This window comes from Dendropsophus ebraccatus, chromosome 15 (genome assembly GCF_027789765.1).
Source record: "Dendropsophus ebraccatus isolate aDenEbr1 chromosome 15, aDenEbr1.pat, whole genome shotgun sequence".
NCBI classification, from domain to species: domain Eukaryota; kingdom Metazoa; phylum Chordata; class Amphibia; order Anura; family Hylidae; genus Dendropsophus; species Dendropsophus ebraccatus.
The window spans coordinates 66,345,600-66,363,370 of record NC_091468.1 but is presented as its reverse complement, the minus strand read 5'-3'; the positions used below and the strand labels follow the sequence as shown (position 1 = coordinate 66,363,370).

The 17,771-nt window shown below is 42.7% G+C and overlaps 1 protein-coding gene across 1 annotated transcript in view; it reads left to right on the top strand.

Moving 5' to 3' along the window:
• The window catches only part of VTA1 (vesicle trafficking 1), a 115,374-nt gene that overhangs the window by 25,784 nt on the left and 71,819 nt on the right, over nucleotides 1-17,771 (top strand). Inside the window, exon 2 of the mRNA XM_069954917.1 lies at nucleotides 14,140-14,234. Within this exon, the coding sequence (XP_069811018.1) occupies nucleotides 14,140-14,234 (95 nt within the window). The remainder of the gene's footprint in view (nucleotides 1-14,139; nucleotides 14,235-17,771) is intronic.

The following is a 17,771-nucleotide window of genomic DNA, read 5'->3' as shown; positions in this document are numbered from 1 at the left end:
AAAGACAGACCTTAAAGCGTAACTGTCATTTCAGTGTCATTTTTCTGAAAACATTAAATATCAACAGTACAAGCGATTTTAAGAAACTCTGTAATTGGTTTTATGTACTAAAAGAGTTTCCTTCTGTAGTGAAAAAGCAATCTCCCAGCCTCCCCCCTCACATCAAATGAAGCAGGATTTCTGTCTCCATTATGTGGCTATAGAGAGGGGAGGGGCTGTTAGGAGTGAGTGAGCACGGAGCAGTCCTGCAAAGCACAACACCCTGCAATCTTCTCTCAGTAAGTCCATAGATAAGCACTGACCTTTCTGACCCCAGAATCCTGCGGTTTAGGTGCCCACAGAGTCTACCAACAGCTGACCTTCATGTCACCTCTTCCTGCTCCCTCATCTCCCTCAGCCCCTCCCCCCTTCATAGGCTTACAATGGAGAGAGCAGAACCCGTCTTCACTGGCTTCTCTGTAATGAAGACGTGTTTGCCTGATAATGCACAGATAAGAAGTCAGGGGGGGAGGCTGGGAGATTGCTTCTTGAGTACAGAAGGAGGCTTTTTTGGCTGATGAAACCTATTACAGAGTTTCTTAAAATCGCTTATACTACTGATTTCTGCAATAAAAAAACATGACAGTTACTCTTTAAGAAAGGCTTGCTTTGTGCAGCCCCACTGTGGCTCCTTGTGCATACACCCTAAGAGGTCAACTAATCGGCTTAAAGCATAATGAACGTTACTAATAGATGTTATTGGTTCCATTGTAGTGTACCGGCCAGGCTGTAAGTTAAATGCAAGTCTTTATTCTCCTCGGTGCCATACAGGATAGAAGAGAGATTACCAGACTCCAGACACCGTGCTCTATTCCCTCTAAGACTGAATCTTTCATCCTTATCTATGTTTATTGGATTATGCAGCTTAAATAAAATGCCGAAACATATTAATGCAATAATCTGCCTTGTCCCCTGTTGCTGACACAAATTGGCATCTTTCCACATTGTAATGTGATATCTGAACAAGAAGTGCAGTTTGTTTTCTCATGCATTGTTGCCTGAAACGAATAAGACCTTTCCAAGTATCATTATGTGCAAGATGAACACGTGATTGTTGCTGGCCTCATATAAATAAACCTGCGGCACTTTGTCTTTACGTTAATTTGGATTGACTATGTTTGCACATGTCTTTGCAGGCCAGAGAACGGCATCCTGTGAACTCTGTCTTGTGACTATCACTTTTACTTCTCTATTTAAAAGAGAAGTCCGGCAAAAATTTTTAATTAAAGTATTGTATTGCTCCCCAAAAGTTATACAAATTACAATATACACTTATTACGGGAAATGCTTATGAAGAGCTTTTTTTCCCTGCACTTACTACTGCATCAAGGCTTCACTTCCTGGATAACATGGTGATGTCACTTCCTGGATAAAATGGTGGTGTCACTTCCTGGATAACATGGTGATGTCACTTCCTGGATAAAATGGTGATGTCAAGACCAGACTCCCAGAGCTGTGCGGGCTGTGGCTGCTGGAGAGGATGATGGCAGGGGGACACTGAGGGACACAGGGCACTGGAGGGACACTGAGCATCCCCCTGCCATCATCCTCTCCAGCAACCACAGCCCGCACAGCTCTGGGAGTCAGGTCGTGACATCACCATGTTATCCAGGAAGTGACATCACCATGTTATCCAGGAAGTGACATCACCATGTTATCCAGGAACTTTTGGGAGGCAATACAATACTTTAATAGAAATTTTCGCCGGACTTCTTCTTTAAGTTTAGTGGGCTTGAAGTACCCTGCAAGTCCTTGTAGTACTGGCTTTATGGGATCCCTAAATAAATAATATGGATGCTAGCACTAGCTAGCATTGACAATTCAGGACAACTTCTACAGCTTATACAGTAAGGGCATATATATATATTATATACACACACACTGTATATGTATGTATATACACTCACCGGCCACTTTATTAGGTACACCATGCTAGTAACGGGTTGGACCCCCTTTTGCCTTCAGAACTGCCTCAATTCTTCGTGGCATAGATACAACAAGGTGCTGGAAGCTTCCTCAGAGATTTTGGTCCATATTGACATGATGGCATCACATAGTTGCCGCAGATTTGTCGGCTACATATCCATGATGCCAATCTCCCGTTCCACCACATCCCAAAGATGCTCTATTGGATTGAGATCTGGTGACTGTGGAGGCCATTTGAGTACAGTGAACTCATTGTCATGTTCAAGAAACCAGTCTGAGATGATTCTAGCTTTATGACATGGCGCATTATCCTGCTGAAAGTAGCCATCAGATGTTGGGTACATTGTGGTCATAAAGGGATGGACATGCCAAAAATAAAAGAAGGTTCCAACAGCACCTCGGAGATACTCCAAATTTGATCGCAGGTAGAAGAATAGGATGCACGCAGGAGGGCTCACAATCCTTGGTGTGAGCACTAGACTGTAGTAAGAAAGGATACCCACAGCATCCGATGCAAAATAAAGTGTGTTTATTCACACATCAGGGTACAGAAGTGCAACGTTTCGGCCAGTCCGGCCTTGTCATGCTTGACAAAGGCCGGATTGGCCGAAACGTTGCACTTCTGTACCCTGATGTGTGAATAAACACACTTTATTTTGCATCGGATGCTGTGGGTATCCTTTCTTACTAAAGGGATGGACATGGTCAGCAACAATACTCAGGTAGGCTGTGGCGTTGCAACGATGCTCAATTGGTACCAAGGGGCCCAAAGAGTGCCAAGAAAATATTCCCCACACCATGACACCACCACCACCAGCCTGAACCGTTGATACAAGGCTGGATGGATCCATGCTTTCATGTTGTTGACGCCAAATTCTGACCCTACCATCCGAATGTCGCAGCAGAAATCGAGACTCATCAGACCAGGCAACGTTTTTCCAATCATCTACTGTCCAATTTCGATGAGCTTGTGCAAATTGTAGCCTCAGTTTCCTGTTCTTAGCTGAAAGGAGTGGCACCCGGTGTGGTCTTCTGCTGCTGTAGCCCATCTGCCTCAAAGTTCGACGTACTGTGCGTTCAGAGATGCTCTTCTGCCTACCTTGGTTGTAACGGTTGGCTATTTGAGTCACTGTTGCCTTTCTATCAGCTCGAACCAGTCTGCCCATTCTCCTCTGACCTCTGGCATCAACAAGGCATTTCCGCCCACAGAACTGCCGCTCACTGGATGTTTTTCCTTTTTCGGACCATTCTCTGTAAACCCTAGAGATGGTTGTGCGTGAAAATCCCAGTAGATCAGCAGTTTCTGAAATACTCAGACCAGCCCGTCTGGCACCAACAACCATGCCACGTTCAAAGGCACTCAAATACCCTTTCTTCCCCATACTGATGCTCGGTTTCAACTGCAGGAGATTGTCTTGACCATGTCTACATGCCTAAATGCACTGAGTTGCCGCCATGTGATTGGCTGATTAGAAATTAAGTGGTAACGTGCAGTTGGACAGGTGTTACCTAAAAAAGTGGCCGGTGAGTGTATATATATATGTGTGTATGTATGTATGTATGTGTATATGTATATATATATATATATATATATATATATATATATATATATATATATATATGCAAAAAAGGGGTCCGTGGAGCCTCAGTTACGAGTCTCAAAACACGGGAATAGCCAGATATCCCTCTCTCCAGAGAAGGAAGCCCATTGCCAAGGGGTGCCTCCTAGTGGGGAGAGCACCAAACCACCCTGATACGTAGTCCCTCAGGTCCTCACTCTGTTGCGAGCTTTAGGACCTAAATAGGGAAACACCAGGGTGGCCCCTGTGAGTCAAAGTCTAACTCTGTGGCGAGTATAACGACATAAGACAAGGGTTACCAAGGCTAGGCATCCATCCACAGACTGCAGTTTCGGGGTATTTGCCCCTCGTCGGTGTGGAGCAGGATTCTGGCTACTGGGGCAATGATAAATAGACCAACAAAACACAACAATCACTGAACTCAGGGAGAACAGTGAAAAATTCCAATGGAGTACTCATTTACAAGTCTCCATTGATTGTCCCATACAAAATTTAAATATGCAAAAAAGGGGTCCGTGGAGCCTCAGTTACGAGTCTCAAAACACGGGAATAGCCAGATATCCCTCTCTCCAGAGAAGGAAGCCCATTGCCAAGGGGTGCCTCCTAGTGGGGAGAGCACCAAACCACCCTGATACGTAGTCCCTCAGGTCCTCACTCTGTTGCGAGCTTTAGGACCTAAATAGGGAAACACCAGGGTGGCCCCTGTGAGTCAAAGTCTAACTCTGTGGCGAGTATAACGACATAAGACAAGGGTTACCAAGGCTAGGCATCCATCCACAGACTGCAGTTTCGGGGTATTTGCCCCTCGTCAGTGTGGAGCAGGATTCTGGCTACTGGGGCAATGATAAATAGACCAACAAAACACAACAATCACTGAACTCAGGGAGCACAAGAAGAATTTTTCACTGTTCTCCCTGAGTTCAGTGATTGTTGTGAGTCTTAAATAAGCTTTAATATACCTAAATATTGCATTGGATAGGTAGGGAAAGATGTAGTGGTTAGGAAAGAGAAGGAAGGAAAAACGTCCCTAAACAGAGTTTTTTTGTTTTTTTTTTTTGCCTGGAGCTAAACTCATAGACTGACAGCTAGCTATGAAAGTTTATTGGAACTGAACCAAGTTTTGGCTTCTTGCTATGAAGAGTTGTCTTGTTTCATCTTTTTTATTACTATTCTGTTTCACCTTTCCCCAGATATAGTCTTAAAATATGCTGCTGTAATGCTGTCCGTGCTTGTAAAAGCCACTGTGGGAAATGGGTTTTATTGTCGGCTATTAAGAATCCTGATGTACTCCATGTGTGTTACTCACTGCTGGATGTGTAAGTTTACTCTGGTTACCAAGTGAGGTCATTGTTACTGACACCTTTGCTAATAGGTAACACTTTGTCTCATATGTACCCAGCAAAGGCTTCTCCGCTCCAACATTTTCCATCATAGATAATTAATGTGCATCATTGTAAGCGAAGGTTCAAAACATGTAAGGTTATATTCACACGCCTCAGATCTGTGCATCTATAGGGGGTCGTTTCTGCAGTGTAAACATGGATTCCTGCCGGCCTTGTTCAGATGAATGGAACAGTCGTAGAAGTTGTGGCTACACATCTGCTATGTGTGAATATGTCCTGAGAGAATCGGTCACTACAAGAAACCTGGCAGATATTAGGCCGACTCTTGGAACAGAGCTGTAGTAATAGGAGAAAATATGCAGATAATAGAAAAAGCTAAAAAAAAAATCCCACATTTTGAAAATTTAACTTTTATTAATATACAGTGATCCCTCAACTTACATTTAGTCAGATCCTCCACTCCAAACCCTGGGTATATTCAGGCGCAGATCCAAGATAGGCAAGATAAAAGTAGATAAGTAGACAAAAAGACTTTTTGTCTGTAATTAGAGACCATCTGTGCCATAGCTCCTCCTGAGCATGTGCACTCCTTTTTATGGACCTTAGAATATAGTTTGTGTAAGACACTTGAGAAAGAAGTCCGCACGACTTCGAAACGCGTTGTGTCGTTGTTTTAATAAATTTTTATAGTTCTATCTACTTTTATCTTGCCTTATCTTGCCTATCTTGGATCTGCGCCTGAATATACCCAGGGTTTGGAGTGGAGGATCTGACTATTTGTTTACCGGTTTGGTCTCTGGGAGTGGCTGCGGTCCACACACATGCGTTACTGAGTGTTGTGCCTTCCATATGCACAACCATTACAGGTGAGAGTCTCCAATTACTCGCCTGTTTTTTTTGCACATTTGCCATCAGACTTCACACTATGGAGCGCTGTCCACACTTCTCTTCTCAACTTACAATGACCTGAAGATACAATATTTTCAACATACAATGGTCCTTTCTGGACCATCGTAACTTGGGACCAAACTCAACATACAACATACAATGCTACAGACAGTCAGGTTCTGCAGGACATGTAAATAACTAGATGACCAACCAATAAAAGTGGCCATTTTACTGGTAAAACCCCAGTATTAGTGAGGTGCCTGCACTGGTTGGCTGTCTAGTAGGGATTCTCTCAGTACAGTGTGATACTACATGTCCTGTGCTGCTCCTTACCTGGGCCAGTTTTCCATAGAATTTTGGTCTCAACTTACAATAATTTCAACATGGCAGACGAACAACATATATAGACAAAGAGGGGCGCTAATATAGTGTAGCATAAACAATAACAGTGGGAATATTACTTGTAAGATGACCAAACTAACCTGGTGGTGTTGTGCAAATCATAGGCACAACATTAGTAGGCAGGCGTTTTTGTTGGGTTAGTCCTCTGCCTGGCCTCTGGTTCTCTGCTCCCGACACCCGTCCTGATGCCAAAGCACGAAAATGCAGTTTGGAATAGACCATTGGACCATACATACAGCCACGGCGCAGGACTCACTAAATAACTGCAAGAACCTCACAGGTGTCCATCTTGGCGTTTAGCATTGAGGAGGAGCTTGATAAAGGTGTCAGTCCAACACCGAAACGCGTCGCTCATTTTTAAGCCTAGTGTGAATAAACGCCCAAGATGGACACCTGTGAGGTCCTTGCAGTTATTTTGTGAGTCCTGCGCTGTGGCTGTATGTATGGTCCAATGGTCTATTCCAAAATAATTTCAACATACAATGGTCATCTTGGAACCAATTAATATCGATCACTGTATGTTAAAAATCCAACTTGGATATATGTAGAAAAATTGCGCTATACCCAACAGACAACAAAAAGTCCTATCCAGACACAATAGGTTCCTAAGGATGTTGGGAAAGTGCATGGCAAATTGTAGGATGAGGAGGCATTTGATAATATAAATCAAAGCATTTAACACCCCCAACACGTAACTCGAAACGTCAGTGATTCATTGCAAATCAGAAGAGTAGTAGGAAAGGTCCTTTTACACATACAGACAAATCGCTTAATCACTTGTTTATTGAAAGACAAGTGATGATCGTTAAAGGGGTAGTGCGGTGGTAAACAATTATTCACAGAATAACACACATTACAAAGTTATACAACTTTGTACTGTATGTTATGTCTGTGAATGGCCCCCTTCCCCGTGTCCCACCACCCCCACCCGTGTACCCGGAAGTTTGGTGCGCTATACATACCTGTCACGTGCCGACCCGTCTCCGATCTTCAGTCTGCGATGTCGTCTTCGGCCGAATCCCTCCATCCATCCTAACTGTGCTCAGCCAATCGCGGCTGAGCATCTGATGACGCTGAAGAGGGGGGCCGGCACTCAGGACGCTCGGAGGGATTCGGCCGGCCGTCCGAAGACGACATCGCTGACTAAAGATCGGAGACGAGTCGGCACGTGACAGGTATGTATAGCGCACCACACTTCCGGGTACACGGGTGGGGGTGGTTGGACACGGGGAAGGGGGCCATTCACAGACATCTTATACATTACAAAGTTGTATAACTTTGTAATGTGTGTTATTCTGTGAATAATTGTTTACCGCCGCACTACCCCTTTAATGCGATCGTAATTGGGTTTGTATATATTCTGTGAATATACATAATTACGTTCATTACGTTCATATCTATATACTGTGAAGGAGGAGCGTTTGCTGTGAAAGCCTTGAGAGCGATTAACAAGGATTTTGAGGTCCGCTTAAAAGATGCGATCGACAACATTTTACCAATTTTTGTTCGTAGTTTGATTGTTGCCACATTTACACCAGAAGATTATTACTTACATTTGAATCATTTAATGATTTTTTTTTACACAATAATCTGCCTGTGTAAAAGGCCCTCAATTCAGATAGTCAGCTCCAACAGTCACTTTGTCCATGCCACATTTCAGTCCTTAGTATCGGGCAGAAAACTCTGGATCAAAAGTTTCCCTTTGTCTTCTTCCCTCAGTCTCACCTTGATGGAGCACTTGCCCTAACCTCCTATACATCCATTTGGGCTGCTAACTTTGCTTATGGTCCTTTTACACAGAACAATTTATCGTTCGAATTTGCACGATAGCGATCAAATTTGAACGATAATCGTACGTGTAAACGCCGCAAACGATGAGCGAGAAATCGTTCATTTTAATCTTTCAACATGTTCTCAAATCATCGTTGATCGTTCGCAAAAAATTTGCAGATCTTGAGTGTAAACGATTTCCCCTATGTGTGAGATAGGCTTAAGCGATCGCAAAACGATTTTTCCGTACGATGTATTGTTCCGTCTAAACGCTGATCGTTATAAAAAAAAACATTGTTCATTCAAAATCGTTAATCGTGCGATCGGGCGAATTGTCGCTCCATGTAAAAGTACCATTAGTTCCCTGTTTGATACACTAATCACATTTGGGTTGGTAAATTAGGTGCTTAATATCGGACAGGTTTGCAGGGTTTTAGGGCAGGTTGTCTGCTTAGGGTGAGAATGAGGGAAGAGCTCATAGGGAAAGCTTTTGATCAAGAGTTTCCTGCCTGATATTGGGGATTAGAATGGGATATGGACAAAGTGATTGGTGGAGCTGATGACCTGAATTATGCTTCCTGCAACCCTATTGGTCTGCACTGAACCACTGATGATATGCGCTACGGTAAAGGCTTTGGTTTTTTATTATCAAACACCACCTCATCCTAAAATTTTGTCTCACACTTTACATGGCAAATCTAATATCGGGAACATATTGGGTCTGGACTCTTTTTTTCTTGTCTCTTGGGTATATTGCAATTTTATCTACAAATATATTTAAATTCGATTTTTAACGTATGTTGAAAGGTGGGACTTTTTTGGCTTTGCATATCTGATGCTGCCCCCCCCCCCCCTTCTTGAGTTGTACTTGTCAAGTTTTTTTTTTGCTTTATCAGGTAATTGAAACACAAATAAAAAGCCAAATGTTTGGAGCTTCTGTGGCTCTTATTGTGGCTTGCACAAGGTTGTAATATGTCCCGACGATATACCACCACTGTTGCCGGTGCGGTTCAAGGAGCATGGAAGGGACAAACAGCAATAGAGAAGAACAGGAAAGCCATTCTAAGGGCCCTATAACACAGGACGATTATGGTGCGAAAAATTGTTAATCGTTCAAATTTAAACGATAATCTTTCTGTGTAATTGCAGGCAACGATCGAAAAATTGTTAAGTTTGTCGTTGATCGTTAATTTAGATCTGAACCTAAAATAATCGTTAATCGTCCAAACGATAGTGTGTAACGACCATCGTTCTGTGTAATGTGGTGAACGATTTTAGGTTAACGATAAACAATCTCGTTTTCGGTCGTTAATCGTTAAAGATCGCTCTGTGTAATAGAACCCTAAGGGTGCGTTTACACAGAGAGATTTATCTGACAGATTTTGGTAGCCAAAGCCAGGAATGGATTTGAAAAGAGGAGGAATCTCAGTCTTTACTTTATGACCTGCTCCCTGTTTGTAGTTTGTTCCTGGCTTTGGCTTCAAAGATCTGTCAGATAAATCTGTCTGTAAACGCACCATTAGACACCACAATGTATTTAATGTGGATGGTTTGCCCTTTAAAACTACCAACATTAAAATTATGGGATGGAGGCAAACACCAATACGAATGTTATTGTGTCTTGGTTTTGCCCATGTACGAATCACTTCCTGTTATGGAAGGGCTGCCACAGTTTATTAATTTCCTACGTAGTTTATTTTATAAGGTTACAATTGATGCCTATTTTCAATTTTATAAACTAGGGATTAAAGTAACCTATTCTGGCAATGTTCTGGCACCAGCTATAGTGTTGTCTAGGTGCTATGAGTGCCCTCGGGCAAAATTCCACACATTATGAATCAAGCATCTTATGTACACTTCAAGATATAAATTATCGTCACAAACTAATTGTTTTCTCTGTGCCTGTCTAGTGCAGCTGGTAAGGTTCAAATTTCCCGAATTGTACGTTTCCTCATAGTTTTGGAAACATAGGGGGACATTATATTATTCATAGTGCTTTAGAATTTTCGCTTGAAGGGGTTTTCTGGGTAGGGAAAACAGATTCCATATCATTAAAAGTATGCATAAAACAATAAAGAAGCCATGCTTACCTCTTTACGTCCCTTCAGCGTCTTCCTACGGGTCTCTGGTTTCCTCCGGAGACTATCCCACCTCCATTTCTGACTCCTCTCGGCGGTGACAGCCCGCTCAGCCAATCACTGTCCATGGCGGGACATCGTTCCAAATTTCTTTTGGAACAAAATGTAAGAAACAGGCAAATTGTCTTAACTCTAGCAAGATGTTTAAAGGCAATCTCTCAAATGGTAACATAGTAACAGCTATAGGTAAGGAATAAGATCCACTTCACAGGTAAACCTTTATATATTTGCCCACAGGGAAGGGCCAGTCGTCTCAAAGTGCTTAGCATTTCCTTTCCTTTTGGGGAAGGGGGTTGTCGTCAGATTGTGGGTACATGACTTAGTATGTCTGGAATAGGGCTGATTTAGTAATTTAAAATTGGTTTGTATGTTTGTCTTCAAAGTGATTCTCAAGACTGCTTACTTTGGACATTAGATTAGCTGAAGATTTGTAGATGACATAGGGATTTATTCAATTTAACACTTATATTCAAGAAAACCTGTGAGGTACCAGAATGAGTTTTGCGTTTGCTTTCATCTAATACTCAACATATTTCCTGTACTTTATTGTGCAGTTATCCTTGCCTTTGGTAATGTACTGAGTAGTGGCTCTAGTTGTACAATAGTCTTCTTCCATTTATTACTGTGTAGACATCTGACAGCTTTGTAGGTTTAAAGTGTCACTGTTATAAATTTAGATGTAGATGTGATATATAATGTGACATATTTGCAATTTGCATTCATTTTTTTTTTATCATGTAAAACATGGCTCTTTATGTGATTTATTTAATTTAAACACAAAGTCCAGTGTTTCCCAGGTCATCAGCGTTCACAGAGAAGGCAGTCATGTCATCGATAGACACAAAGCCGTAACTCTCTGTACTGGCTGGGACTTCATGTGTTTAGTCTTTTTTTCAACCAGCACAAGACTTAAAACCTTCAGGAGACTGGACCTTGATACAGTAAGTATAGCTGTTATATAGCTGCCTTCAGGAGACTGGACCTTGATACAGTAAGTATAGCTGTTATATAGCTGCCTTCAGGAGACTGGACCTGGATACAGTAAGTATAGCTGTTATATAGTTGCCTTCAGGAGACTGGACCTGGATACAGTAAGTATAGCTGTTATATAGCTGCCTTCAGGAGACTGGACCTGGATACAGTAAGTATAGCTGTTATATAGCTGCCAATTTGTATAGGAAAGGAGTATCACTCAGTAGTGTGTAGAGGTGGAAAAGAGGTAAATCTAGTATAGATAATAATCCACCGGTTCCAAATGATGGAAATAAGGACAATATAGTCTTGAGTAATTAATTGCAAGTGCTTTTGTGCATCTTTTATTGCGTAACATTGATGAAAACAGACATATCCCGACGTTTCGGTGAATGCACCTTTCTCAAGGAGTCTGGAAGTGGATATCAACAGGGAGTGGAAGGAAGATGGGGCTGGTGAGGCAAGGCTGCGCCTGCATGAAGGAGCGGTTCCGGGCAGAATGTAGGCTTCCACACTCGTGTGTGATGAGGCACCGGACAGTCCAGCTGGGCGTAGATCTGCCGAAGGGCTGGTGATGTTGCGAGGCTATGTCGCGGGCTGATCAGCCCGCGACATAGCCTCGCAACATCACCAGCCCTTCGGCAGATCTACGCCCAGCTGGACTGTCCGGTGCCTCATCACACACGAGTGTGGAAGCCTACATTCTGCCCGGAACCGCTCCTTCATGCAGGCGCAGCCTTGCCTCACCAGCCCCATCTTCCTTCCACTCCCTGTTGATATCCACTTCCAGACTCCTTGAGAAAGGTGCATTCACCGAAACGTCGGGATATGTCTGTTTTCATCAATGTTACGCAATAAAAGATGCACAAAAGCACTTGCAATTAATTACTCAAGACTATATTGTCCTTATTTCCATCATTTGGAACCGGTGGATTATTATCTATACTTGTTATATAGCTGCCTTCAGGAGACTGGACCTGGATACAGTAAGCATAGCTGTTATATAGCTGCCTTCAGGAGACTGGACCTGGATACAGTAAGTATAGCTGTTATATAGCTGCCTTCAGGAAACTGGAAATGGATGCAGTAAATATAGCTGTTATATAGCTGCCTTCAGGAGACTGGACCTGGATACAGTAAGTATAGTTGTTATATAGCTGCCTTCAGGAGACTGGACCTGGATGCAGTAAATATAGCTGTTATATAGCTGCCTTCAGGAGACTGGACTTAGATATAGTAAGTATAGCTGCTATATAGCAGCCTTCTTGAGACTGGACCTGGATACAGTAAGTATAGCTGATATATAGCAGCCTTTAGGAGACTGGACCTGGATACAGTAAGTATAGCTGTTATATAGCAGCCTTCAGGAGACTGGACCTGGATACAGTAAATATAGCTGGTGTATAGCAGCCTTCAGACCTGGATACAGTAAGTATAGCTGTTTGTATAGCAGCCTTCAGGAGACTGGACCTGGATATAGTAAGTATAGCTGTTTGTATAGCAGCCTTCAGGAGACTGGACCTGGATATAGTAAGTATAGCTGTTATATAGCTGCCTTCAGGAGACTGGACCTGGATATAGTAAGTATAGCTGTTATATAGCAGCCTTCATGAGACTGGACATGGATATCTGGTAAGTATAGTTTTGTTTTACTACATGATAAGAAAAAAAAAAATGAATGTACATTCCAAACTTTAGATTTTGAAAGTTATAAAGACACTTTAAAATGGACAAAATGTACCATAACCAATGTCAGATTTCCTTTTTCTGTCTAGTAACTATGGGGAGGCCGGCTGACCTGATTATTTTGATTATGCGTCTTGCAGGGAAAGTGACTGTTTTCCTGCTGTTACTGTTGTTTTTGCTCTTTACCTTCCAGGTTATGACTAACGTTACCTCACTTTGACTTATTTATGAAGCTGCTTCCTCTCTGCTTCCTGACCGTTGCTTCTCTTTCATCTATATTATTTCCACAGTTGGTTTGGTTTCAGGGATCACATATGACTTATGGCCGTTTCCATTTACCCTAGCATTGAATTTTTTTTCAGATTCAAATTTATTTTTCTTTAATATTTTTGTCCAGTAATTTAAATTGTATTGAACATTTTATCGTCGTTTACACACGCACAAAGCAAATTGTTTCTGTGCATTGGAAGAAATCAGCATATCTGTTCATCCAGGTGTGTTTGGAACCATTTAACATGAAAGTATAGTTCACTTGTAGTTTCAAAAAGCTCTGCAATATAAGCATGACAACTGACTGCCGTGATATATCGAGTCTCTGCTGGTAGAATCACATCCTAAACACAGGTGATAAGTATCACCTGTGTTTAGGATGTGATTCTACCAGCTGAGCCTCGATATACAATATGTGTCTACACGCACAGACAGTGAGTGGGGAGCAGTGGGAGGGGCGATCCCTACTTATTTCGGGCTGTCCCATTGAAGTCAACAGCGGTCTTATGCTGCCCCTCCTGTTGACGTTTTTTTTTTACGTTTTTGGTGACGTTTTTCTGTCTATATTACAAAATAATCCTGATATCTTGCAGTCATCATTCTCACCACTGAGGCTAAATCTAAGCTGTGACTTCCTGTTGTGTCTGTGGTGATAAGAGGAGGCTGCTGTAAAGTGATCTGTATAGCATTGCAGTGTCATGTGACACCAGTAGATAGAGGAGACAATAGCAGCTCCCTGTGGAATGACCTCTTCACAGGTCACAGAGCGCGCTCAGAAATGTTTTACATTCATCTAAAGGGCACAGAGTCTATCTATTGAGGTCTGTGTCCATGAGTCTTGCTGTAAAGCATGTCACTTAATGCTGTTAAGAACAGCCCAGGCAAGATGGCCTCCCCCATAACCATGTACAAATGGTGAAATAAAAAAAAATTGTCAGAAACTTGGAGCATAACATATTATCATGCTTTAAGGAGCCATCAGTTGACTCCTAATGGCTTCTGAACAACTCCCTGTTGGGATACATGAGAGAAGAGGGGGCACCAAGTGAAGCACTCTGAAATGATCAGGTGAAAGAGAGATGAAACAATATATTAACAAATGGTTTCTTATCTTTCTGTTTGTAGGCCGGTTATATGCTATGCAAACTGGAATGAAAATTGACAGCAAGAGTCCAGAATGCCGTAAATTCCTGTCAAAACTTATGGATCAGTTAGAAACTGTAAGTAATATTATTTTGTTACTTGTATGCTTTACACTGATCTAGATATCATTATGTTTCACTGTTTCTTATGTTGTCTGGCATGAACTATGTTAATATTCATAACTATGTTAATTGTTTGCTGTGCCTTTTACATGGCACAAGCTATCGAGTCCTGGGCACTCGATAGCTTCACTGCACAGATATGTATAAATTGTAGTCTGGAAATGTGTATATTTCTGTGCTGGCAGTTTCCAGATCAGAAGCAGGAGTCTAGACTTGTCGCACAGTCCTCCGCCTGCTGGCAGTATCTTCAGGCCCCGCCTCTTCCAGGTATCAATCATTTCAGAGGAGGTGGCGGCCTAAAGATGCGAGCAGAGGACTGGAGAAGCAAGATGCCAGATCACAAACGGCACGGTAAGTATAGACTGCTTGTGATCTGGAAACTGACAGCACATATCCCAGACCCCGATAAATACATATCTGTGCTGTCAGTTTCCCCTTTATCGTTATCTGTCGCACAAACCCTGTTTATTCAGGAAGATGTGCGGCCGATAAAGAAAATTTTTTTTAAAGCAGGTTCCAAACAGGCAATCAGCCTATTTTTTGGGATTTCCCCTCATTCTCAGCTGATCGCTGTCACTTTTACAAGGGCCGATTATCAGCCACATAAGCAATTCTGGCAACGTTCCTGGCTGAATTGACTTGTGCAAAAGGTCCTTAAGAGCTGTTCACTCCAGGCCAGGAGGTTAATCACTGTAAGATCACAACTTGACACGTGCCACATTCAAACTAGAATGACTTTACATAGAAACACTATAAAAAAAATTTGTGTACTCCCCTGTAGGCCAACATTTTTCAGGACCGGACCATAGAATGCCTGATATAAAGGTGATGGATCTCAAAGGTCACTTCCAGAGTGAGAGAGAGGAAAGTGTGGAAATTTAAATTGATAAAAACATTCAACTCCGGGCAGGGGGATTTTTTTTTTTTTTTTTTAAAGTGTCGGGAGGGTCGCTTTAAGAAATACCCTGGTGTTACCTCCCTGTCTCCATCACTGGTGGTTGCATACCACTAATCCGGTCCCTGCCTTTTTCCTTAGGGTCCTATTCCAGAGAGCGATATTCGGCTGATTATCACTCTGTGAAATAGAGACAAAGATCGTAGGTTCAAACCTAAAATCATTAGGCACCGACAGCGTATCGCTGCGTGGAATATCGCTGCGTGGTGGGAAACCGACGATTTCACAAGCACCATGCTTTACCTAAGCATGTTGCAGGGCTTCTCCTGCGCTCCTCCTTCCTCCCGGTCCCGTGCGCAACAGCAGCTTTGGAGTTGCCTGTTTTAGCTGACAGACCGCTGAGCCAATCACTGGCCAGGACCGCTGAGCCAATCACTGGCCAGGACCGCCGCGGACAGTGATTGGCTGAGCGGTCTATCAGCTCAGACAGGCTGCACCGAAGCTGCTGCTGCGTGCGGGACCGGGAGGCAGAAGGAGCGCAGGAGAAGACCTGCAACATGCTAGGTAATGTATGGTGTTTAAACAAGGGCTGCAAGGACATCAGCAACAATGTCCCTGTAGCCCTCTCTAAACGAATATTGGGCCGTGGAATAGGCCCATTAGAGAGGGGCCCCAGGTTGTGACGCGTCAGGGCCGCTCATCCAGTCAGCGGCTGAGGTGGGACCTTCTGCCTGGAGTTGTCCTTTTAACACATGGACTAAACCTGGCAACTAGATTTATGACCCACTACGTGTATACACTCGGCAAACTGACCAGGAATCTTGGACTTTTATTGAGCTGGCATATGTATGTGATGTATTTACCCTCAACCCCCCACATTTAATCCCCCCCCCCCCCCCCCCCTTGTTTGTTGAATGTTGTGCTGTTTCTGTAAGACGTTGATTTGTAAACTTATCTGACAAAGGGATCTTTTGAATCCTGAAAGCTCACAATTAAAAAAAAAATATATTGGTCAACAAAGGTATCACCCATAAAAAGTATTTACCAACTTATCAGTATTATAAAAAAAAAACTTTTTTTAGTGTGCAAACGTGGTGATTATCCAAATAGCATGCGAACAGATCTACGTGCTTCACCTCCTATAACCCTTGTTCCTGTCTTACTACATATTGCTGTCTTGTCACCTGGTAATACCTTGTATTCAGGCCTAAGCGACACATGTATCGGTTACAGCTCATGGCTTCAGTATTTAGTTGTTACACCTCTCTGCAGGTCTCATTTCATGTCCATTGTTGAAACACTTCATATACCGAGATGCGTTGAAAAGGGCTCCTGTCATCAGGACATCAAAAGCAGGAGCGCTTGTTTTGTCTGTACTGAAAAGTGGTTTTAGCACTGTCCATCTGTACGTGTATCACGCTGCCAATAGATTATTCATAACATCATTCCATTGACTATTAAGCTCTATTTTAGGCTACATGACTGTTTTTCATGGTTATTGGGCAATGCAACGCAGTGAAATATGTTCATGGAATTTTTTTTATTTATTTATTTTTGTGATTTATTAAAATAATTTATAAAACTTTTCCTTTTGATATGCACTGTAAGTCAAAATTTAAGAGACCGCTCCAGGCTTTCCAGAAGATTCTTAGACATCGAGTCCAGATTTATCACAGTGGCTCATAATGCAATATACATTATTTATTTTTTCTTAACTTTTTCTTTACTAAATCTGTGTTTTAAAAACTTTTCCGGCAAAACTGTTCCATATGTCTAACGTTGATATAAAGAGGTATTCCACCGAAAATGTTTCTCTTTCAAATAAAGTGGTGTCAGAAAGTGCCAGAGATTTGTAATATACTTCTATAAAATCTCCAGTTTTCCCATACTTATCAGCTGCTGTATGTCCTGCAGGAAGTTATGTAGTGTTTCCAGTCTGGCACAGTGCTCTCTGCTGCCACCTCTGTCCATGTTAGGAACTGTCCAGAGCAGCAGCAAATCCCCATAGAAAACCTTTCCGACTCTCCTGACTGAAAAGAATACACCACTTCCTGCAGGACAAACAGCCGCTGATAAGCACTGGAAGACTGGAGATTTAAAAAAAAAAAAACTTACAAGTCTCCGGCACTATTTTTATGCTTGAAAAACAAAAAAATAAAGAGAGTATACTGCAATACGGCTTGTGATCCCAACCTCTGCTTACTCCTTAAGACACTACCTCTTTAACCCCTTAACGACATCTGGCGTATATTTACGCCCTGATGCCGGTAAGGACGTTCTGAACCGCGGCGGTCCCGGGTGCCGCTTGTAGCCCGGGACCGTAGGTATTAGCGGGCACGGTCCGATCGCCGTGCCCGCTAATACAGTAATCAGATGCAGCTGTCAAACATGACAGCTGCATCCGATTACCGGATTCAGCTGTTCCCTGGTGTCTAGTGGCGGAGATCGCTCCTCCGGGATGTTATCCCGGAGGAGCGATCTCCGTTTCTGAAGCTGGCCGGGGACCGCTCCAAGATGGCGCCGTTCCCGGCTCGGCACTCGTTTACTTCCGGCTGCAGAGAGATCAAAGCACTTATACTAGAAGTCCCCTAGGGGGA